This window comes from Scylla paramamosain, chromosome 22 (assembly GCF_035594125.1).
Source record: "Scylla paramamosain isolate STU-SP2022 chromosome 22, ASM3559412v1, whole genome shotgun sequence".
Lineage (NCBI taxonomy): Eukaryota > Metazoa > Arthropoda > Malacostraca > Decapoda > Portunidae > Scylla > Scylla paramamosain.
In genome coordinates this window covers 20594930-20619681 of record NC_087172.1, presented here as the reverse complement: position 1 = coordinate 20619681, position 24752 = coordinate 20594930, and the positions used below count along the sequence as shown (strand labels likewise).

General features: G+C 41.4%; 2 protein-coding genes across 2 annotated transcripts in view; one reads left to right on the top strand and one right to left on the bottom strand.

The window, feature by feature from the left end:
* Positions 1–231: 231 nt before the first annotated feature.
* LOC135111768 (uncharacterized) lies at positions 232–11883 on the top strand. Its single transcript, XM_064025476.1, has 7 exons — positions 232–413; positions 1993–2186; positions 2562–5534; positions 5827–6015; positions 6893–7001; positions 7664–8858; positions 9310–11883. Exons 3-7 carry the CDS (start codon positions 2716–2718, stop codon positions 9330–9332), a joined length of 4335 nt encoding a protein of 1444 aa, XP_063881546.1. The 5' UTR covers positions 232–413; positions 1993–2186; positions 2562–2715; the 3' UTR covers positions 9333–11883.
* A 392-nt stretch (positions 11884–12275) lies between these two features.
* The window catches only part of LOC135111824 (uncharacterized), a 30973-nt gene continuing 18496 nt past the window's right edge, over positions 12276–24752 (bottom strand). Inside the window, exons 3-9 of the mRNA XM_064025533.1 lie at positions 24665–24752; positions 23936–23956; positions 23592–23712; positions 21895–23381; positions 18872–18982; positions 16568–16689; positions 12276–14831 (exon numbers count right to left, since the gene is read on the bottom strand). The exon at positions 24665–24752 is cut by the window's right edge and continues 10 nt beyond it. Coding sequence (XP_063881603.1) covers positions 13539–14831; positions 16568–16689; positions 18872–18982; positions 21895–23381; positions 23592–23712; positions 23936–23956; positions 24665–24752 — 3243 coding nt within the window. The 3' untranslated portion in view covers positions 12276–13538. The remainder of the gene's footprint in view (positions 14832–16567; positions 16690–18871; positions 18983–21894; positions 23382–23591; positions 23713–23935; positions 23957–24664) is intronic.

Below are 24752 nucleotides of genomic sequence, written 5' to 3'. Positions count from 1 at the left end.
TAACTGGTGCCATATGACCCAACTTTTGCAGGCCTCAGCGTGCATTTAAATACGTTTACATTTTTCTTGACTGACTCATAGTTAAATTTCCTTTCTTCTCATATTGGCACTATATGATGTCGCTGTTGCAGGACTCTATACACGTAATATATCTACCCTGACTGGCTTAGTTTAGTTTTCAATTCTAGCGTAGTGTACCTTAAAATCAAATCAGAGGCTACCATTTTCTATGACTCGAAGTAAACATTGGGCTGACGAAGGGAGGCCCATGAGCAGCGCCGCGTTTCCCTCTCACTTGACGCATCTCTCAGCAACTCTGCCTCGGTATCCCCTCACTAACACTCGCCACACACCACGATCTACAGAGGGACATGTCCAGACCGGCGCATCGAGACCATCTGTTAGTGCTGTAGGTGAGTATCTCCTCGTGTTCACGTGTATTAGGTGAGTAGGTTAAGAGAATCTGTCATTTCCCAGTCAGGGTGTGGAAACTTGACTAAATTTGTTGTGAGTAGATATCTTCACATGTTTACTTGTATCAGGTGAGTCAGGTCAGAGTCTGTCGTTTCCCAGTCATGTTACAGAAATTTGGTTAAACTTGTAGTTAGATAGTGCTACTGTTGTATCTTGATTTATACAATGAACTTATTTATTTTAAGTGTGATAGTATGCCACCTAAATCTATCTTGTTATTTTCATATTTTTTTTAGGTTAAGATAATATCAAGATTAAATAGGCTGTTAATTTATATTTGTTTGGTTGTTTGTTTGTTTTTAGATTAGATTGTGTTGAGATTAAATTGCCTGTTAATGTATGTATGTTTGTTACTTTGTTTGTGTGTTTTCTCATTCAAATATATGTTTATGATCTGTTCTTGAATACTGTCATTGTTTTGAACTTAGAAATGCTGGGTTTTTTGTATCTGATTCTTATATGTGCTTATATAGGTACTTATTTATTCATTGTATTTTATTTATTTACCTATTCATTTTATTTTATTTTTTTTTTCTCATTTATTTTATTATTTTATTATCTTATTTATTATTTTTTATTTATTTATTTATTTATTTATTTTTATTTTATTTATTTATTTTTATTTTATTTTTTTCATTCATTGCTTTCATTTATATGCCATTCATCACTCCAATCTTTGTATTACTGCTAGTAATGTTAGGTACACTTCAATGTGATTGTATATCTGACATGACAGTGAGGGTAAAATGTCCTTAAATAACACTCATCTATAGATAAAATGTGTCATAATTGGTATAATTCCTTATTCTTTCTTGTCTCTAACATTTGTGTGTATGTGTGGTATTCATCCATAACTGTTTGCTGCCATTCTGTTATGGAAGGAACACAGAGGTCATGATGACAGATCATTGGGCAGGACTGAGACCACGCACACACCACACACCTGAACAGCAAGGTCACAACCCCTTGACTCACCTTTCATTTACCTTGCCAGTCCCAGGACTTAAATCTAGGCCTTCTTGCTTGTGAGCTGTGTATACAAGCATTTGCACTACCTGGTGTGTGTGTGTGTGTGTGTGTGTGTGTGTGTGTGTGTGTGTGTGTGTGTGTGTGTGTGTGTGTGTGTGTGTGTGCACATGTGGGGCTTATTGAGCTAAAGTCTTATATGAGTAGGATTAGATGGTCAGCCTTTTGCCCATGGTAGTTCAGACAGGATTTTAAGATTTTTCCTTCATTTATCCTAGACAAAGTACAAAGATTATCCCATTAAGTGGCACTATGGGTCTAGTAGCAGTTTATTATATGTGATGAAGACAACAGCCAGGTATTAAGCAAGGTCTAGAATCCTTATATTTGCTGCATAACACATGAGAAGGATAAAGATCTGAGAAGAAATTGTCTATGTCTTGACACTGTTGAAAGTGGGTGAGACTCATTTGTTGTTTAAATAAAATGTTGATGGAAACAAAAGAAAAGTATACTGTATACATATATCCTTGAAGCTCCATTGTCTTGCAGGTGGATCTCAGGTGAACTGAGTTCTAGGGTGATGAAGATGGTGCCTGGCTGCTGGTGGGCATGGCAGGGACCCTCTCACCAAATGGATGCCGCCTGGAGCTGACTATAGCACACTGAGAGGCTGAGTGACCTCGCTAGCTGTTGATTTTTTGGTGCTTCCATGATGTCACTTCCCCATCACATCCACTGACCATGTAAAGACTTGCCTTTATCCTGTATTCCTGTTACAATGCCAAGGTAGTTTATTGTGTTACTATATGTACAGCTGTATTGGTTACAGATTTAGATATAAATGTTTTCGTATCTGCCTACTGGTTATAAAAGGCCTCCAGCAATCTGATATTTTTTTCTTTATTTATTTTTTTTCTGTTGCTAGAATTTGTTGTAGTTGTTCCTCCACGTGTTAAGGATTAAATAATCAGTATGTGAGGTCATCTAGTAGACATTCGTTAACAGCTACTGTGCTCCCTTAGTCATTATCTAGTGTTATGGGATAGTGTTGAACTCTATCTAAATCTGTTTTAATTAACTGCTTATGCTCCATTCATGGTATTTCTTCATCTTTACAGTTGTGTTGTTAAGGAGTTCATGGACTCTACATATATTGGTATTTATGTGTATTGTTATGTTACAGTCAGTAATCTTATCCTCTATATGAAATCATCTAGTACCCTGACAAACAGAAATGAGGATTTGTTGAATATTTTGTAGATAAACATAATAATGAAGGAGCTTGTGTATACTAGGGGATCAGGCTCTGTTGTCCCAGCACCAGAGGACCCTAGGCCATGTGAGACAGAGGTAATTATGGACTCTCAAAGTTGTGGAAGTGCACCTGAAGGGAGTGATGGCAGCAACATTGAGGCAGACAAAGGAAGTGGCATTGTAGGGTATGACACACAGAACAGTGACATTAGCAGTACAAAACTTGATACAGGAGGTAGTGAGAGGACTGTTGTGCACCATGGGTCTAGTAGCAGTGAAAGTAGCAGTGTTAAACATGCTGCCACACACAGTAAACTTAGTGCAGACTATGATACAATGTCTGTTGAGTGTGTGACAGAGAACCTGGGAGCTGAACATAATCAAAGTACAAAGTATAACCAAGAAAGCACTGAGAGTATGAGATGTGAACCAAAAAGTGATGAAGATGCTGAGACTAGTGCAGGGTTAACTCTAAGCCAGAGGGACACAGCACAAGTGAGCACCCTAAATAGTGATGACTCAAGATGTGCTCTCCACCTCGAAAAAGATCAGCAAGATAGAATCACACTCCTACTTGAAATGGAGGATGCAGTAAGTGATGGGCTGGTTTCCAAAGTAATGGGAGAGGATAACTTAACATTTGGCTGTGACCTGGAGCAACAAATAGATCAAGTGCAAGTGGGCATTGGTAGTGTGGCAAACCAGACAAACAGTTGCTCAATAAAGTTGGGGGAGCAAGGTAGTGACATTAACTTAGGAAATCAGATAGAGAAAGACATTAACAATGATGCCAAAAATCAGGCAGTGAAGAGCGGCTGCACTGACATGGAGAAGCAGATGGATGGTGATAATGATGTGAGATGTCAGTCAGTGGAGGGTAGCTGTACTGATATAGAGAAGCAGTTGTTGGACATCAGTACCAGTGACAGCAGGGAGGAGACAGTGGAGAGCAGTAGTACTGATATGGAGAATGTGGCATCTCAAGTCAGTGGTATGAATGTCATTAAGACAGAACAGAGCAGTAATAGTAATATGATAGTTACAGCTGGACAGGACACACACCATACTGATTCTGGAGAGACCATAGAGAAGATTAGTGATTCCATAGAAAAAGGGGAAAGCTTTGGTGAGCATGTAGAGAAGCAAGAGGAAAATGTTAGTAGTGGTGATCCAGATGCTGAGATGAATGATGTGTTAAGTGATGAGCCAAGTGAGGATTTGCACACCACCAAGTTAGGGAAGATCTGTAGGATATGTGGGGAAATGACTGTCAAGTATGATGGCCCCAAAAAAGGAGTGCCAAAGGAAGAAGTTGTGAAGCATGTCAAGAAAGTGTGGAATGTTGATATATCAAATGAGAGTGCAGAAGTGTATCCTCTCAATGTATGCTTGAGCTGTGAACGCAAAATAAAGAGAATATACTTGAAAGTGTCAAAGAGGAAAAAGTGCGAACTCTTCCGAGACAAACCAGCAGAGTTTGTGGAACATAGTGGGAGTGACTGTACTGTGTGTCTTCTGAAAGAGGAAACTCCATTGCCTATCTTGTCTAGTGAGTCAATTATAAAGAACAAAGGTAGTGTAGGTGGTGGTGCTGCAGATGCTCAAGAGACACTCACAAAGAATAATGCACCACCTCAAGCTCAAGAATCAAGAAGGAACACAACCAGGAAGCGAAGCAGGGAAGAGCTGAGAGATGCATTCAGAACTATAGGGATCCAGACAGAGAACCCTGGCAATCTTGACAGTATTACCGGCCTGGAGGAGCATGACTACACTCAGGAGGAGGCACTCAGGCAGTATCTCATTATGCCCAAGAAAATTGGCACCAGGACGCCATATCAAAAGCAGTCCCTGTGTTCTGTCAACGCCAAGTACATCCGGCAGGACCGCCTCAAGCCTCTCATATCTCACATTGATAAGTTCTGTCAGGTGCACAAGGAGGATAAAATAGATGTTATGTTCTTCCTGTTGATACAGACACTGAGGGATGCAAATGATCGTGCTAGAGAGAATCTGGTTACAGACATATGGTGCAAGAAGAACAGCATAGGTGTGTCCCTCACAGACGAGGAGTGTCTGGCCAAGCGGATATTGCTCAAGCAGACCAAGGAGCAATATAGGAAAGAATACTGCTACTACAAGGACAAGTTGGATAAGTCTGTGCTCAAGCCTCCATTCATCATTGACCGCCTGGAGAAGACCTACTTTCCAGAGCACCTTGACTACTTTGTGACTGATGGGAAGGCAGGACCCGTGATCTACCAGCATGAGAAGAGCACACACCCCTCACATTTCAACATCACAGAGCTGCCAGAGAGCAAGATAGATGCAGGCCGGGGTGGCAGTGTGGTGGGCACTCGTTGGCACTATTTTGATGCAGTGGCCAAGACACTCGAGGAACTCTCCTGCTACACCGAGAACGAGATCCAGGACCTTGACGAGGAGACCTGCATCCACGTGGACATGATGGACTATTTCGAGGAGAAGCGCGACATGACAAGCCTCTCCGACAAGACCACCGATGCCCCAGGGCCAGGAGGGCGCACGGCACAGTGTAAAATGATGACCTATTTCTTTGGGGTGCAGTCCATGCAGGCCGTGGTGGAGAGCAAAGTGACGCCACTGTACAAAGCCAACTCCTTCACTACACTGTTCCGGCCACTCATGAAGGCCATCGTGGGGGAGGGCAGTGCCATCAACCCCACCTATGCAGCAATAGAGATGGAGCGCACCGCCATGGCTGACAAGATCTTCCACATCACCTTGCCAAATGGGACTCCTCTGCGCTTCATGGTCACCTTCACCAACTCAGCTGCTGAAATGAGGAAGGATTACAGGTAGCTATTAGTGGCTGTTTTTGTGATCTTTTTATTTCTTTATTTCTTTATTTCTTTCTTTCTTTCTTTATTTATTTATTTATTTATTTATTTATTTTATTTTTATTTTTTTATTTTTTTTATTTATTTATTTTTCTTCTCAAATCTTTCATCACTTTTCTTATCATCATCACTGTTATAATCCCCTCAAAAGGAGTCAAGGTAGTGGTGGTTGTTTAGGTGATTTTTCATCATCACCATCACAATTGCCATCCCATCATAATAATCTCTTTCTCACATTCATCTTTTCCAGAAACACAATAGGACTTTCCCTCTCCTCATTCAAGAAGGCGCCGGTGGTGATCAATCGCTACGGCAGTGTGTGCCTGGAGCTGAAGAGAAGCTGGCTGGCCTCAAGTCCCCGCCTGGTGCACATCAGTCAGGTCACCAACTCCCGCACCAGGTGTAGCCGCTGTGGTGAGCAGGGACACAATGTGCGCAAGTAAGCTTTTCCTTTTACTGTTTCTGCTATTTTAATGACAGAACAGTCAAGGCCAGTCAAAATCTATTAGGGTCTTGGCAGTCACTTATGGGCTAATTCAACATAACATAATAAATGCCCCTATTCATGAATATATAAAATCTCCCTTTAAAGGTCCCTGGTTCTCTGTCTGTCCTCTATCACTTTCATTATGTCAGTTTCATGTGCTTTTTTACTAATTGTTTCTTAAATACGTGAATTTGAACAAAGGTGATATGTATAGTGTGTATCGAGTCTTTGACAGTGATGACAACAGGTTTGGCATAAAAAAAATAATAATAGTAATATAAAAAACACTAAAAAAAAAAAAGACAGCCTAATTGGGTTTTTCGGGTTATTTAGAAATATTTTACATATCAAAATTTAGTTTTATGTCATATCAATAAATAAGGTCTGTATATGTACATATACATAAAAAATGTAAAAGTAGTCAAGCCTGACCCATTCATTTCCTGTACAGTACAAGGTAACACAAGCTTTGTCCAAGTGAACTAACCTGTATCAGCATGACCTAAACAATTGTCTGTTCTTCAGATAACACTTCAAAACTTTTTGTTTCACTCTGTGTAGGTTGCTTTTTAATTGCTTATTTAAACTGATTTACTTATAAATATGAGGAATAAACAAAATAAATATATAAAATAAAAAATCTCAATAAATCTCACAAAAACCTAATAAAACTCAAAAAACCCAGTGGGTTGAGTTTGGAAAAAAAAAAACAGGTTTTTCCAAGCCTGGATGATGATGATGATGATGATGATGATGATGATGATGATGGTGATGATGATGATGATGATGATGATGATGATGATGATGATGATGGCCCTCTAACTGGCAGATGCTCCGTGCCATCTGATGGTGGTCGGGATGGCACACACAGGAGAAAGAAGAAGCAGCGCACAGTGCCCCCTTCACCCTACCCTTCCCCGCCCTCACAGACGCTACAGGTAATGCCTCCTTTTATGTCCTTATTTGTGTTTGTGTAGTATCTTTAATTTTTCTTTTCTTTTTATATTTGTGTTGAATTTTTAATGGCTCCAGGTAATGTTTCCTTTTATTTCCATGTTTATGTGCACTATCCTTAATTTCTGTTTTCTTTTCATACTTGTATAGGATTTTTTTTATAGCTACTTTACAGTGTTAGGTTTTGTTTTGACCATAATGCATTGGTCTAAAGAGTTCCATTTGTAGGATTGTTATAAGTATGAATGGACCTGTTTGGGGTGTGTTGTTTTGTGTTGATCCTGTTCGTGTTTGTATGGTGAACTCTTGGCTTAATAAATTTTGTTAAGAGATTTTATATCAGTTTAGAATTCCTGATTATTTAAGGATTTTGTCCTTAATGTTAAGGCTAATTTATTTTTTATTTACTTTTTGTTTCTACTTATTTATTTATTTTGGTTTAGTTAATATATTTGCTTTATTTGTTTTTTATTTATTTACTTCTGCTACCTTAACTTTTACTCAGCCATGATAGAAGAACCATAGGTAGGCATTATCAAGTTATAATTGTAAACAATTTCCTAGAGGTACATAAGTGCATCTTATAATGAGGAAACCTTAGCTGTTATGCAATAAGTAATGAACTGACAATGATTGATTTCTGTAGCCACCTGCAAGAACTTCAGAGATGATGGAAATGGCACCTCCACCACCACCACCACCACTACAAGCACCACTGCAGCAACAGCATCAACATCAACAGCTTCAGCAGCAACAGCAGCAGCAGGAACAGCAGCAGCCACAACAGCCACAGCCTGCCCCCTGCTCCATCCTTCCTGATACTCCAGACAACCTGAGCCAGGAGGACGGGGCAGACATCATTAGGAGCACCGAGCAGATCCTGTGGACATGTCCTGGCCTCAGCAATGTGCCGCCCACTGAGGACACCCAGGTGCTCATCCCAGCCACAGCACCTGTCTCTTCATCATCAGCACAGTACCCAGGTGTAGTCCCCCAGCGCTCCCAGGCTGGCTCAGCCCCTGTGTACGTGTGGGCGTACACCGTGGTGCAGCCAACTCACACTGGGGGACAGCAGGCACCCTCAGAACAGTTATCCCTTGTGCCACCACCACAGCAACCTGCCCAGGCACTCACTGTGGTACAACATCATTCTGTACCCCACCACAGCACACCTCAGTCCCACCAACAGATAGCAGGCACAGCAGGCACCCACCAACAGGTCAGCCAGTCGGATTCAACACAAGCATCACAGCAGCAGCTTCCTGTCATCCACCACCAGCAACAGCAGCAGCCAACACCATCGTCACAACACCTCCCTGTCATACATCAACACCAGCAGCAGCAGCAGCAGCAGCAGCAGCAGACCCCAACATCACAGCAACAGATCATAGTGACCCACCACCAAGCCAGTCAGCCAGACACATCACAGTCATCTCAGCAGCAGCACCTTCATGTCATTCACCAGCAGGCAAGGCAGGTCGTACCAGCATCACAGCCATCGCAGCACCTCCACATCCTACCACAGCTGACCCGAATACCAGCACCACCCCAGCAGCTGCCAGTCATCCACCAGCAGTCCTCCCGCCACACAGCCTCCCACCTCAACCAGCTTCAGCAGGTGTCACAGAAGACATCTTCCCAGATCAACCTCATTCCACAGCAGATGTCCATAGTTCACCAGCAGGCAGCAGCACCCCAGCCAGCACTCTCAGCAGTCCAGCAGCAGCAGAGAGCAGCACACCAAGCCACCCTCACACACCAGACTCAGCTGCACTCCACTGACGCCACACAAGCTCAGCAAGTTCTCCACCCTCAGACGTCCAGCATTCAGCCTGTCTTGGGTGAGTACCTTTACAACCAGCTGAAAAATAAACATTTTTCTTTAATTATGGCATCATAAAAGACAAAATCTGAGAAAGTCTCTATTCAAAGTATTAAATCATTAATCTTTGAAAAGGAAGTAAAATCAAGCTCAAGTTATCACAGATTGATTTAATTTTTTACCTACCTGAAACTTCAATTAAAAAAGTATATATTTTTTATATTTATTCACATCATCACAAGTAAAAATGTATATTATTTAAATCTGACTTAGAGACATTGAACTTAAAATAGGAATGGAATCTAAAGCATACTGTCTCCTATCAAGATGAGTCATAACAAAGACACCAAAGAATATTTACTGAATGCATCACATCAAGCCTTGAAGACTGATGAGAGATACTAAAAACATCCACTTGTGTACTTCTTTTCTATATTATCCTTCACTCAACTTTTGTTTCTTGCCTGCAGACACAAACTGGCAGCCTCAGTAACATGGTAGGAGATTGCAAGAAGAACAATAGAAGAGGTGGAACAAAATGGCAAGGAGGGCTGACAGAAATGGGAGAAATTCACTGAGGCAATCACACTATCATTCGGAAAGGAAATATAAAAATTGAACTGAGAAAAAAGGAAAAAGAAAAAGAGGTAAAGGAGGAGGAGCAAATGATGTCACAGAGGAAACAACATATCACAGGTAACAAACACCCAAACACTTCCAATCACAGAGATAGGTTTGTAAAAATCAGCGTTGAATATTATTTTCTGAAGCACAAATTTCAGATGTAAATGTGATCACAGGACATTTTGTTAAGTGTAACTGGAATTTCGGAGCATTTTCTTTCCTGTCTGCCATTCACATATCCTGACTCCTGCGAGTGCAATCCTTACAACTTTTGACAATTTCAACAGAATTTTAGTTTTTTGATACTGGTATATTGTTATGCTTAGCAAGTGTTTTAATATATGCTTAGCAAGTGTTTTATTATATGCTTTTGTGTGTGCGTGTGTGTGTGTGTACATAAAGCAAAGCAGAGTTGTAGCTTTTCCAACTTCAGAGGATTTAATATTTTTATTTAACAGTACATGTGTGATTAAGAAAAGAAATGTGTTCATGTAGTTATTATTCAGTGTTCGTCCTTGAATTTTTGGTACAAAAGACAAAAGCTTTTTTGTTATGTATATTTAAACAAGTAATGTATTATTGAACTATAATGATGAATAGGTAAGTTTTAGTTATAAAGTCAAGCTGTCAGTGATTTATGTAGGTAGTTGTTAAAAAGTATCAGTGTACTTTTCTTCTACTTTTCTTTCTTTTCTTATATTGTTATACCTTATTGTTGGTAGCATCCTCGAAAATATTAATCCACTGATTCATCTCTTAATTTTTCTGATAAGTCTTTATTATATTATTATTGCATCAAGATGTGTACTGTTTTTTTTTTTTTTTTTTTTTACACCATTATGCTGGCAGTAGCTTCAAAATATTAATTCACATAGTCATCTCCCTCTCAGTTTTTTTTTTTTTTTTTTTTATGAATCTATATTATATTGTTATTGCTTCAAAACTGTAATGACTATTCATTTATTTTGTTTTATTTTCATGCATCTTTGTCTTGGGTTATTTACCTCCATGACTATGACATCACTAAATATTTTCTTCCTAATGTGAAGAAAGTGGAAAAGTTTGCACGTCAGCTCATTAAGATAATTAACTGAATAAGATCTTTATATTAATTTCCTATATATTTTCAGAATGGGAATATGAACCCAAAAATTTTTAAGCTTTAAAGTAATAACCTTAACATCAGGCATTGTACTTGTAGCACCAGGAAAATTTTAGAATTTGTGTGTTAACATGAATGAGTGACTGACCGGGATAATGGCAGTGTGGCATTGGGTCTTATGATGCCAAGCCACTTGGGATAACCAAATCATAAGGCATGAGGCTGTAAGAGTGTAGGACTAATCCTGGTTTGTTCTCTTGAGTAACCTTATATGTTGTCAGTGTTGCATTGCCTTGAGTATGGAGATTGTTAGAAGTCGTCACTGATTGAGAAAAGCAGATTTTTTTCTCTTCCTTTCTAATGTGCTGTAGAGGTTGATTGGCAGCCATAAAGACTCAAAGAATGTTTAATTGATACTCCTCTCTTGAAGTTTAGTCAGGAATATTGGTAAAAAGAGTCAGACTGCAAGTTTCAGAATTTACCAGTAGTTAAGCCAGAGGAGTGTGGGAAAATAGAATCATACAGTCAGTTTCAAAGTTTAATAGTAATTGTTAAGTCATAAGAAATTGGGAAAAACAGAATCAAGGACACAGTTTCAGAATTTACTATTAAAAGGGATGAGAGAGTGAAGATACTATAGTGAATCCAGCCTTACTTGGTACTTGTGTCATCAGCTGTACCTGTCCTGTATTGCTATCACATTCACAGTCAATAGGCTCATGGCAATCTCCCTTTCTCCATCATACTGTCACCCTCTGCCTTATTTGTTCCAGAATTATAAGATGTTACATACGACTTTTTTTTTTTTTATGATGGAGCAACAGTGTTGTAATCTGCCAGTACACTTGGCAATGCACACAGGCTGTGTGGCCCTGCCATCCATGTGTCCATGACATGTGAATCACCCAGGCCACACCTGCTAGCCCAGTTCAGGTCAGGTCACCCCGAGGTGAGGTGGCAGCAACATATACAATTACAGCCTACATCCTGCGTACCAAATTAGTCTGGATCCAGTATAATTAACTCTTGCATTATTTAAGTGGATGAAACAAGGATGAGAGTAAGTAAAGTCTTGTGCAATAAGATACTCATTTATTGAGGATAGACAGCCAGCATATAAAATTACTTCCATAGGAACTCTCTTTTGTTTTTTTTGTGTCATTCTGGATACATTTCCTGATCATTTCTACACATCCTCACATATTTAAGATGGGGTATTATGAATGCTGTATATCTTTATGCACTGTAATCCTGAAAGTACAACTGTTATTGTACCTTTGTGTGACAGTTATTTACTGAATTATATGTAAGGTTACAATGGATCATTTCATTTGCTTACCTTCATGGAGACTGATAGTGTTGAATTGCTTCTCTTCTTGGACATGTCAGTCAAAATTTGCATTTGGTCCTCAGGTTTGTCGATGTTTTGAGGGAAGACAGTGATGGGTACAACAGATGCAGGAGGTAAAATAGAGACAGGTGATCTATCATGGTGACCACTGACAGGAGCAGCCAACTGGAGCTCTTGATTTATGAATGTTTGTGAATGTTTTTTTAAGAAATTTAACTTATTCATGAACTGGGATTCACCTTTATTATGCTGGAAGAAACCCAAGAGTATGGGAATTTGTGTGTATGATAGTTTGATTTTACAAATATTATTACCAAATAGTATTCCTAATTTATGCTGGAGGAAAAATTAATCAGAAATTGTGCGCATATGATTCTTTATTGGCATAATGCGTATATACACATGAGAACAATCTGAGAACCAGTATTACGTGCTCCACTCATGTAAACACAATCCTAGGTGAGGTAATTAACTAGTGTGCACAGGTGTGAATAAACAAATAGGGCAAAGAATTAAGATGAATGTGTGTAATTTTGGCATTCATTTACTTGTATTCCTTCGGTACATTTAAACGATTTAAGCATCGTAACATTTTCAGCAGTGTTATTTTGTTGGAGTGAATAAGTTTTTTCTTAGAACATTAGACTACATTATTTTTTTTTTTTCTTCAGGCAATCTGTTATAGAAAAGTAGCTCAACAGTCATGTTTTCCAATCCTATTCTTTTGTAGTGTGAAATTACATCAGTTTGTTAATTATGAAAGTGTTTTCAGTGCACACTTAGCTTCATAGATGGTAAAAATATATTTCCTTCTCCCAGTAATAGTAATAATAATAATAATAATAATAATAATAATAATAATAATGTTCAGACATTCAAACAGATTGGGGGAGAAGGTAAGAGAAACACAGGTGTTGAACATCCAAATACCTGTGTTTCTCTCATCTCCTCCCCCAATAATAATAATAATAATGATAATAATAATAATAATAATAATAATAATAATAATGATAATAAAAATAGCAGTAATGATGATAAGGAAGATAACAATGATATGTAATAATAATAATGAATGGTATTAACAGAGCTTCCCCATAACTATCTAGTTTACAGTATTTTCATACTATTCTAGGGTGTGCATTTGTATAAAAATATGACCTATAACCTAAAGATAGTGGTAAACAGTGCACTGAGAGGCCAGCTCCAGCACAGAGAGAGAGAAAAAGAGAGAGATGATAGGACACAGAATTCTCACATACAAAATAACAATGTAGTGTTTTGGGCAGCACTCAACGCAGCATTATGGCGTAGGTAACATTATGATACAGCAGTGATTTAATCCACACTTAACACACCACTTTGTGTTATGTAATGAGACATTTTGCACCAGTATAGAGGTACAACTTACATAATGTTGTGGTGCTAGATAGTTTACTGAAATAATTACATCACATTTTTGTAACAGACCCAAGAGTTTGACAAACTAAGTCACCCACACACATTTCCTTCTATGAACTATGGACACAGACTAGCAAACAGACAGTATATTTACAGTTTGTCTTCTTTGATACATATAATTTATAACCGTCAGTCAAATGGGAAGTGACATGAACATGGAGGTCTCAGAACATGGCTATCATGGGGTCCTTCTCCTCAACAGCAGTAGTGCTGGCAGTGTAGTCACTGGGATGAGGGTCCACCTCCTCCAGCACCTCTTGGATGTTGTTGGGTCGTTTATGTGTCTGCTGGGTGTGTCCTGTTACTGTTGTGTGAGGTCTGTCTGTTGTATTTTCTTCTGTCACTGGTAAGGAGTTTGTATTCTCAGACTTAATATTTGTTTCTGTGACATTGGTGAGGGTTACATTCATCACCTCAAGTGTTGCATTGGACAAAGCAAACTGGTGTATGTGCTCTGAGCCGTACCCTCGGCTGTAGGGCTCAGGGTTGTACTCATCTTCCACGTAGGTTGACTCTCCCTCATCAGATCTCCTCTTTGCGAACTCTGAGAAGTCCCTGAAGTTGGAGAAGAAGTCATCCACGTAGTTAGTGTGAGGAGGGGATGGGGGTCGTACAGCCGGGAAGAAGCCAAAGTCATCTCCATGCAGGAGGTGGTCATAGTGCTGGTGGCCATTAGTGTCCTCCAGATCATAAAAGGTTCCCCCACGGAGCACCTCAAAGTTCCCCGATCCCAGGATGGAGTTGTCATGTCCAAAGTGTTCCTGTTCCCGGTGGAAGGGGCGGCGGCTAGCAGAGAACGCTGCATCAGGCGTGATATGAGAGGAGGTCTCTCTCACTGGCGGTCCCTGGTGATGTAGCTCCCTGAAGCCCACTGGGTCCCTTGGTGTAGGGTTGGGTCGTTCCCTGAATCCTACGCCCCTAGTGAGAAACCTACTACCTCTTGGCCCTGGAACATGGGGTGGGATGGGCCGTGAGGGGAAGAAAGGAGCTCGGGAGGAGGGTGAGATTTGTGGAGAAATATGATGGCCACTAAATGAAGGGTAGAATCTTTGTCCGTCAGGTTGTGTGTAGTCTGGATCTTGAGTGTGAGGTGGGTGATGTCTGTCCTCCCTTCTCAGCTCAGCAGGGGAATAATGACTAGAGAACTGACTTGTAACATGTGTTGACCTGCTGATGGCTGGTGACTGCCTGTGTCTGGGTTGCAAGCGTGGGAATTCAAAATTTGAGACTGAGCTGAAGTACTGAGGGATTTCAGCAGGGGAGGTCTCCATGTCAGTATCCTCACGTGGCTTTCGGCTGTGAGGGGTGTGGGTCTCTGTCTGAACCCGATGCACTCGCTTGTGTGGTATTAGTGAAGCAAGGTACGGGTTCGTTTGTTCTTCCTCATCCTCATCTGTCACTGCTCGGCGTCTCCTGGTCTTTTCCACATCTGAATCAAGTTCCACATCTTGAGTCTTCTGTGAGGGAAGAAATTAAGCATTAAGGGAGAGTCATTTGTGTTTGTCATGGTGAAGATCTGTTTTGTTTCCTTCTTCCCCTCCTCCTCCTCCTCCTCCTCCTCCTCCTCCTCCTCCTCCACCTCCACCTCCTCCTCCTCCTCCTCCTCCAGTTATTCAGTTTTTTTAGTGTTTTATAGATCAAAACCAGGAAACATTTAGCACATTCAGGAGTAAGTGGGTGGATCTTGAGATAGGAGGGTGGTGGATCAGTGGTGCTGGTCCTCAAGTCAGAGAGAGATAGAGAGAGAGAGAGAGGGAGAAAGCATGTAGTTCACTCACCTGTGATAAAAGGAAGAGAGCAGGTAAAGAAGTAACAACGTCTAGAGGATCGGCTGTAAAATGCAAATAAAGGCAGTCAGTCGGGCATACTACAGAGAGAGACAGAGACAGAGACAGAGAGTCACCACCAAAGTCACAAGATTAAGTCAAGAAGTCAGTCTTAACACAACAACCTCAGTTTCTATAAGCAGTGCATTACTATCCATCAAAATGCCTCACAACAGACTACTACAAAACCCATGCCATAACCACCAGCCCTGTGCCTTGAATATACAGTGGCAGGGGCAGGGCAGAGCAGCAGACAGTCCCCTACAATTGTAAGGTGCTTTCTTGATGCATTGAATTGGATGCTGTTAGTAGGAGGTAGGAAGAGGAAGAGTTATTTTCTGATTTGTTATTAAGAAAATTTTCACTAATTCACAATAACTAAAGAGCTGTAGTACTATGTAGTGTCCCTTAAAACTGCTGTAATGTCATTGTAATACTGAGAGCTTTGCAACAGTAACCAAAAGCTCTATAACTCCTTGTAATTCTGAGAACCTTGCAATAGTAACCAAGAGACCTATAACTCATTGTAATAAGTACTAAGAGCCTTGTAAGAGTAGCTGAGAATCCTGTAACCTATTGTAATTCTGATAGCCCTGCAACAATAACCAAGAGTCCTCTGTCCACTACTTAACAGTCATCTAATACTCTGCCCTGCCCCTTACACCACTACCTAGGCCCGCTGACACCATTGCAGGGTCACCGTCTCATAGAAGTACCTGTCTCAATGTTCTGAGTGGCCGGGATGCGCTGGGCTGCACAAAGTCCCTCAGAGGATTGACTATACCACTGAGAAGTCCACTGTTGGGGCGCTTTGTTCTGATGAGTTGAAGGCGATGGGGATGAGGGACGGGTCTAGGGAGGTTAGGACTGGGGATACTGTTTAGGAAGACTACATGTGGAGGTGCAGGAGGAGGAGGAGGAGGAAGTGGTGGTGGAATAAGAGTAGGAGGATGGGAAAGAGCAGGATGTTGGGGGAGAGCTGGAGAAGGAGAAAGAGTAGGAGGAGAAGGCTGTTGAGGTATTATAGGCTTGAATGCTTGGGTAGAGGTGAGTTTGTTAGTGTGTGGATCCGCTGTTAGTTGCTGATGGATGTTGTTATTGTTGAGCTGATCAAAGTTGTCATTGTTGCTGTTCTTGTCGTTGAAGTTGCTCAAATCGTCATTGTCGTTTAGATTATCGAAACTGTCATCACTCAACTTGTCAGAGCTGTCATTGTTGCTGAATCGTTCAAAGTCATCTCTGTATAAACTGTCAAAGTTGTTGTTGTTGTTATCATTGTTGTTGCTGTCTGGCAGAGGAGGCCTTTCTGTTGCACTTTGGGAGACAGGGAGGAGATCCATAGGGAAATCTCCACGCAGCTCACTCACCTGTTGGGGGAAGGAGGGAGTCTGGGGGAAGGTGGGGGTCTGGGGGAAGGGAGGGTGGCTGTCATCAATGGGCCCAAAGTCCACTGATGGAAAGTTGATGGTTTGCATGAAGCTTCCAGCAACTGTAATGAGAACAGGTGGATGATTAGCTAGCCAGGTGTGTGTGTGTGTGTGTGTGTGTGTATGTGTGTGTGTGTGTGTGACAAAACTAAGAGCTGGTATGTGGAAAGGCTCATGTTCTGAACTGGTTTCTTTTGTGTGCGTGTGTGTGTGTGTGTGTGTGTGTGTGTAACTCATCTACAGCTTTGAGAACAGTATGACTCATAATTACCAGCTGTACCTTCTTAGTGAGAGCCTAAAACATATACTAGAGTCTCATTTGTGAGTAAAGCCAAGATCTTTCACACCCCTCAACCAGCCCTTGCATTAAAAGAGGACAGTAGCTGCTTTCTAATCTATCAAAACCTTAGCAATTTGAAGGAAACAAGAACTTAAAGGGGTGCTCACCCTCTGACATGAAAATATTCATAAAAAATCCATTATTGGGGTTTTTAACTTAAAACGTTCACGGTTTAGTTATATATATATATATATATATATATATATATATATATATATATATATATATATATATATATATATATATATATATATATATATATATATATATATATATATATATATATATATATATATATATATATATATATATATATATATATATTTCTTTTTTTTTTTTTTTTTTGTGACCTTGATATTGTTATACGTATTGACATCATGACGTCAAGACATATATGATGATGACGTCAAAAAATCGTGTAACCTTAATATTTATCCTAGAGATTTCAAATTTTGCGTTTATGTTCTCCATAAATAAACAAACAGAATTGTAGATTTGCTTTTTTAAAATTTCCCTTTATGTTGTGAAATGTCGAAGTCACAATACGCACGTTTTGTGTGATGTCGCGCCGATGGCGATTTTCTTTATAAAATTCCCCCAGACACAAAAGTTATTAACTTTATTTAAAAAATCTACGGAATTAATCCGATCTATTAAACTACAGACATGAGCGTTAATAAGCAATTCCATTCAATTTTGAGCTCTCAGGATTTTTTTTGATGGTAAAAATTTTATATTTTTCGCTACGGGCGTTTAAAACTTTCATTCGTATTTTTTCGTGTTTCATATCTGTTTCCATCCAGAAAACTCGTTCATTTATGGTGATACTACAAATAATACGTCTACTGATCATATAAATAATAATATAAACATAAATATAATAGAATTATGTAAATATATCACCATATATGTATTGAAAACTCGCGTCACTAAACACCTCCGTCGCCATGTATCACACTAACTTTTTCTTTCTTCTTGCGCTTTTGCCGGTAAAAATGCCTCACTGCTGGGGTGTCAGCACAATGTCAAGTCATCAGAGAGGGATTTTGTTTATCCAGCAGTGAGCGCCTTCCCTCTCCTCATTGACAATGCTCACCAAATGCTATAGTGAACGACTATACTAGTGGCGCTGTCCCGGCCTCGTAGGTGATTCCTTCACCCGCTTTTCTCAGTTCTTCCTTTTACACTCTCCTTATCTTCCTGTTCTTCTCTTCTTCTTTCTTTTCAGCTTTCGTTGATGACTGGGATGCTCGTTTCCTGTCCACCCTTTTTCTTATTTCAAGACCCTCCAACCCTTACAATCCCTCCGCCTTCTCCAGCACTTCTGAGCCATGATTGAACCTCACTACGCCCCTGTAGACTCCATATTCCATTCTTCGGAGACCGAAGAACTTTGTTTTGGGGAGTTCATTCCATAACACAGAATCCAAACTCTCGTTTACTATCTGCGCTGAAATAGGCTAATGCGTGTACTGTCTCTTCTTTGCAGTGTGGGTAACTGAGGTGCTACCCCATAAACAAAGCCCGGACGCCCGAAATTCTGGTGCAACAGATGCCTAAGGACTCTAGAGAGCTACACACACAAAAAAGTCCGAACACACATCCGAGAGGAAACCAATATGAGCATATCTGTCAATGCGGCCAAAGCGTATACTAGCATGGCTGATTTAAAGGGCTTGACTGTAGCGTTCATTTAAACTTTCGGCGCGCGTCTGATGGTTCGCATAATATTTCTGGATAAATTTACTACTTAAAAAAACATTCATATCTGGATTTCGACTTTTTTTAGGTATTTTCATTTTTTCGGAGGATGAGTCTCCCCTTAAGCCTTCAAATTAGACAAGAATGTTACTTCTGGGCTAGCATATGTGTGTGTGTGTGTGTGTGTGTGTTCATCCACTTACCATCTGTTTTATCCACATCCTCCATTGGTCCAAACCCACCAATGGATGCAAACTCTGGGAAGCCTGCTGGTTTACCCACTATGAACCCACTGCTGCTCTCTGGCACAGGGTCTGGGGAGGGAACAGGGGGAGGGTGAACCAAAAGGAAGAGAGAAGTTAGTTGACTAATTGACAAGTGCTTTCACTGCTATGGCTGTCTTTTGTTAACACTGAGTTCACTGTTGTAAACTGTTTGAATGTGCATAGAGAAAAGAACATAATTTCATCTTTGATAAGCTGTAGAAGTATGGTTTTTTAAGAGACTAGTTGCTATGGCTGTCTTTTTTTAATATTGAGATTACTGTAGTACTGTTTGGATGGACAAAAAAAGTCAATCTTTGCTAAGTTATAGAAGTATGTTCATAAACAGACTGTAATAAAAAAAAAGTTTTAAAACCTGTAGATAATTGCGGGAAAGACTGACTATCAGTGAAAGGGTTAACTATGTGTGCTTCTCATATAACACCACAAAGGGGAAGAGAATTTGATAAAATAAAAGAAAGAATTCGTGAGCTGCGAGGAGGATGACAAGGATGAGGAGTGAGAAGAGACAGAGGATGTGAGATGTAAGGAGGAGAAGGAGGAAGATGACTAGGAGGAGGAGTGAGAAGAGACAGAGGAGAGATGTAAAGAGGAGGAGGAGGAGGAGAAAGAGCAGACATGAACCTGAATAGAAAGTGAAGTAAGAAAGAAAAAAAATAAATAAATAAAAGCAAAAATTCTGACCTGGAGGATATGAAGTTAACATGACTAACTTTTACTCATGTTTCTCTTGACTTTCTGCTTTTAAAAATGATATGAAAGATTCAGATGCTCAACTCATTATTTCCCATCTGTCATATCCTTTTTAGGTAAATCTTCAACCAATCATTTATTTATTCATTTATTTATCTATTTATTTATTTTATTATTTATCTATTTATGTATTTATTTATTTTTTGTATATTAAAAACTAGGTAAAATCAACATTACAAGAATATGATAGAAGACATTATTATTATTATTATTATTATTATTATTATTATTATCATTATTATTATTATTATTATTATTATTGTTGTTGTTGTTGTTGTTGTTATTGTTGTTGTTATTATTTCACCAACAAACATTTCTCTCCTGCTTCATCTTTAACACTCAATTTTTTTTTAATGGCAAATGATATATGAGATGAACCATTGGCAAAATATTCATCTTTATTCACCTGTAAAACACTCAACAAAGATGATCTATCTGTCCATCTATATACCAGGCCAGTAATCCTGCACAGGGTGGCCCACACAAAGCACCACACACACACACACACACACACACACACACACACACACACACACACACACACACACACACACACACACAGCTCCGTCAGCACCTGGTGAAAAGGCATAGTCTACTGGACCACTCTATATTCCAGGAGTTTAAGCAAAGCACAACTGGCCATAAGCATTCACCGCAAGGCCCGGCAGCATGCACTAGTAATAAGACTAGGAACAATGAATAAACTTTCTCATCTCGGCCTGCGCTGCGTGGATACTGCCGCGTTTGTGTGGCGTGAGTTAGGAATAGGAAGTCTGTTCTGCTTAATTTGACAAATGAGTCTTGTTTTCCTTTCCATTCCTAACGTTCCTTTCCCTTTGACTGCCATATGGTCTAGAATGGAATTATTACTCTTATTAGTGGTAGTAGTAGTAGTAGTAGTAGTAGTAGTAGTAGTAGTAGTAGTAGTAGTAGTAGTAGTAGTAGTGGTAGTAGTTGTTCTTGTTGTTGTTGTATCATTATTTTATTATCATTATTATTATTATTATTATTATTATTATTATTATTATTATTATTATTATTATTATTATTTTTATTATTATTATTATTATTATTATCATCATTATTATTATTATTATTATTATTATTATTATTATTATTATTATTATCATTGCTACTACTACTACTACTACTATGTACTACTACTACTACTACTACTACTACTACTACTACTACTACTACTACTACTACTACTACTACTATTGCTATTGTTGCTGTTATTATTGTTGTTGTTGTTGTTTTAGTTGTTTTAGTTGTTGTTGCTATCTTCATTCAGTCATCAGTGAATGGTAGGGGGGGCGAAGGGGGATGGAGCTTGTCTGCCAAATTAAGCAGAATAGACATCAGACTTTATAATATCTGAATATTAATGCTATCAAATTATCATAGTTGCTCTTTATATATATATATATATATATATATATATATATACATATATAGTTTGAAAGTTCTAGTTTCCTTCGTTTTGGCGGAGAAAGTTACATTGGAGGCAAGAGTGAGATTAAGAAAAGGAGACTTTTTTTTTCCTTCTCTTTCTCTCTTCCTTTTCTGCATCAGTCATTCGCCATATGCTTTCTGTGCAAAAGCAAACACACACACACACACACACACACACACACACACACACACACACACACACACACACACACACACACACACACACACGTACACACAGACATATATATACACACACAGATGTACAGACCGACAAGTGGACAGAAACAGACACAGGTCGACAGACAAAGACAAGACAAACAGACAGACAGATTAATGAAAAGTTAACCTATTCTATACATTAGTTTTTGTCTTTAGTTTCAGTCTTTGTATCACTCTTGAGACAAAAAAAAATAATGGTGTAACTTGTGGAGTCAGCTTATTTATCCACTTGTGAGGCAGGTATGTGGTGCGTAAGTCAGTTGCGCAAGGTCCAAAAGTCATCTGTTGTGTTCTTTGTCACTTGATGGCCTGTGAGTCACGAGGGGCAGTGCTAGAGTCACCTGTTGCAGTAACGAGTCAGTTGTGCGTCTTGAATCAACTCTAGTTCGTGAATCAGCCAGGAGGTGCGCAAGTCAGATGTCAAGGGCCGTGAGTTGTCACTTGAGTTCTTTGAGTCAACCACAGTGAGCCGTCAGTGCGTGGCGGCGATCAGTGAGCCGCGGCGGTCATCTTACCAAGCGAGTCATCCAGCAGGAGCATTCTGCGGGTCAAGGGAATGTCCAGTTGTCTGGTGGCGCGGGGCAGTCGCTGGTTCTCCAACAGCACGTGTCTGGGGGCGCGGATTGATGAGGACGGGGGCAGGATGTGGGCAGGAGGGGACGGCCCGGGCTTGAAGGCAGGTATGTGATTGGGGTGACGGTGGCGCTGACGGGGGGGAGGCCTGGCGGGTGCAGGGTGGCTGGGGTGAGGGCGAGGACGAGGCCTGGGCATTCCTTGCCCAAGAACTGGGTGGGGTCTTGGCTTCTCCTCCCTCAGGCTGGGGTGAGGCCTGTGGTTCACCTTCCTCGGGCTGGTGTGAGGCCTGGGCTTCCTCTCCCTTGGGCTTGATGGGTCGGAGGGTCTGTCAGTGAAGGGTGAGAGGAGGGCCGCCACCTCCTCGTCGTGCAGCGCCACCACCCGCCCAGAGTCATCTGTTGGGTCTTCGCCTCCATAATCATAATGAACAATGATCTCCCCGAACTCCTTCCCGGGGAGTGGGAAAGACCTTTCCTCAGGAATGAGGTGGCGTGCCCTGCGGGGCTTCACAGCCTCTGCCCTAAAGTGGTAGGCATCAGAGTAAAAGTTCACATCATCTCCCTGCCCGACGTCCCTCCGGGTGCGTCTGAAGAGGCGGGGTTGCTCGTGGTGGGTCACGGCAAAATGGGATCGAGGAGGTAGTGGTGGCTGGCCATTTGGGAACAGCCGCACGGCAGCCAGCGAGGGGTTGTCAGTGCCCACCGCTGTGAACGAATGGAACGGGAGGCCTGGGTGAGGTGAAGGGTTGCGCACCACTCGGCGGTCCTCACTCCTGAAGAGGCTGTGCAGTGAGGTCGGCATGCGGCCATTGTACGGTGACCTTAGCAGGTTGTCAATGGCGTCACTGATGCCTACCTGCCTCCCCTGCCGCTCCTGAGCTGTCGCTGAGATGTCATTACGCCGCCTGATGCCCAAAAGCTCAAATGCATTGGGCACCACAAAGGGCACAGCGAAAGGGTGTGAGGAAGTCTGCCCAAGGATGTGCTCCCGCCTGCCCCCCACCTGGTCAAGCTGTGCCTGCTCACGCCCGGCAACCCCACGGTCCTGGCTAAGCAAGCTAGTAACTGAATCTGGACTCGAACCTTCTTCAGGAGACACAAAGGTGTGTTGCGCGCTCCCCGCGTCGTCCCTCGGTGCTGCCGCTGCTGCCACGTCTCGCCGCTGGCGGGGCAGCCGTGCCGAGTCGAAGAAGGAGTCAATGTCCGAAAATGAATCAAACTGTTGTCCCGTGAAGGACTCAGAGGAGAAGGGCTCCTGCCTTTTTTGAGGCTGGGAATGGAAGGGAGGATTGGAAGGAGTAAAGCGAGAAGGAGAGAACCGAGGGGACTGGAAGAACGATGGGGAGAAAGGACGATCAGGGGATGGGAGATCAGGAGAGCGAGTCTCCTGCTGGGGGCGGAAGGATCCCTGAGGAGGTGAAGAAAACCTGGTGGCGGAAGAGGAGGAGGAAGAGGAAGGAGAGGGGAGAGGGAGAAGATGACCAGGGGAAGGGGGACCAGGGGAACGAGACTCTTGCTGAGGGCGGAAGGATCCCTGAGGAGATGAGGAAAACCTGGTGGCGGAAGAGGAGGAGGAGAGAGAAGGGCGAGGGGGAGGACGAGATTCCCTCGGATGTCCTGGGGACTGCCTAGCTGGCCTGATGTTGGCACCGCGCAGCAGGAGAGCCTGGAGATGGTCGTTGTCGAGGGCGCCGCCGTAAGGGCCATTCAGAATGCTATCGATGTCTGAGGTGATGCTGGCCTGTCTTCTGACTCTTCCTGCAAGCGGCGACAGGGGCAGGGTTGGGGGGAGGAGGGATGGAGAGAACAGAGTCAGATGATTAGGAAGCGTGAGGTCAGGGGCTGTGTGTGCTGTGTCAGTCGCTCATGTTTGCACGTACAGTACTTCACCTCATCTTCATGTGTACTTCTTGCATGTCCATGTGTGAGTACTCTGAGCTAGTCTCCTCGTGTGTGTGTGTGTGTGTGTGTGTGTGACAACCTCCCTTGTTACTCGTCACACCTACATGTGTAGTTATGCATGTACAAATCTGTGTAAAGGGCTTGTTTCATACACACACACACACACACACACACACACACACACACACACACACCACCTCTGTGTACACCAAAAGCAGTCCTTCCCTCTACGCACCGCCCTTCATGTACCCCTGTGGTAGGTCCCTGTGGCACACACACCGCGCACCCAACACTCAGTTTGAAGCACACCAAGCAAACCAAACCGATCCTCTTCAACCACATCAACACCTTAAGTTCTCGAAATATATAATTCCCATATCCTTTTTTTATTATCCTTAAGTCCTGTTTACTTTCACGCTGCATCCCTTAATCCCCTCACTGCATCCCCTTCAATCACCTCACACCTTCAATACTCGTAATATAACTTTCATATCCTTTTTATATTATCTTGTCCTATTTACCTTCATGTTTCACCCCTTAATCAACTCCTCAACTATGTCACACCTTTAATACTCGTAATATATAACTTCCATATCGTTTTTTTTTTTATTATTATCTTGAAGTTCTCTTTAATTTCATGCATTCTTAAGCAACAATACTTCTCTTCAAACACATCACATCTCCTTTTCTATTACCCTTAAGTCCTGTTTACTTTTCATGCATTCGCTAAGTTTCGTAATCTATCTCGTAAGTCTATCACGTTATGTTAAACGAGAGGAACAAGTGAACGATGGGCGAAGTCTCATACTTGTGAAGTCCCCCATGAATTCCTTCGTCGGGAAGTTGTCAGCGAACCCCGCAGGGAAGCCGTTGCCGAAAGTCTCTCGGGACGCCAC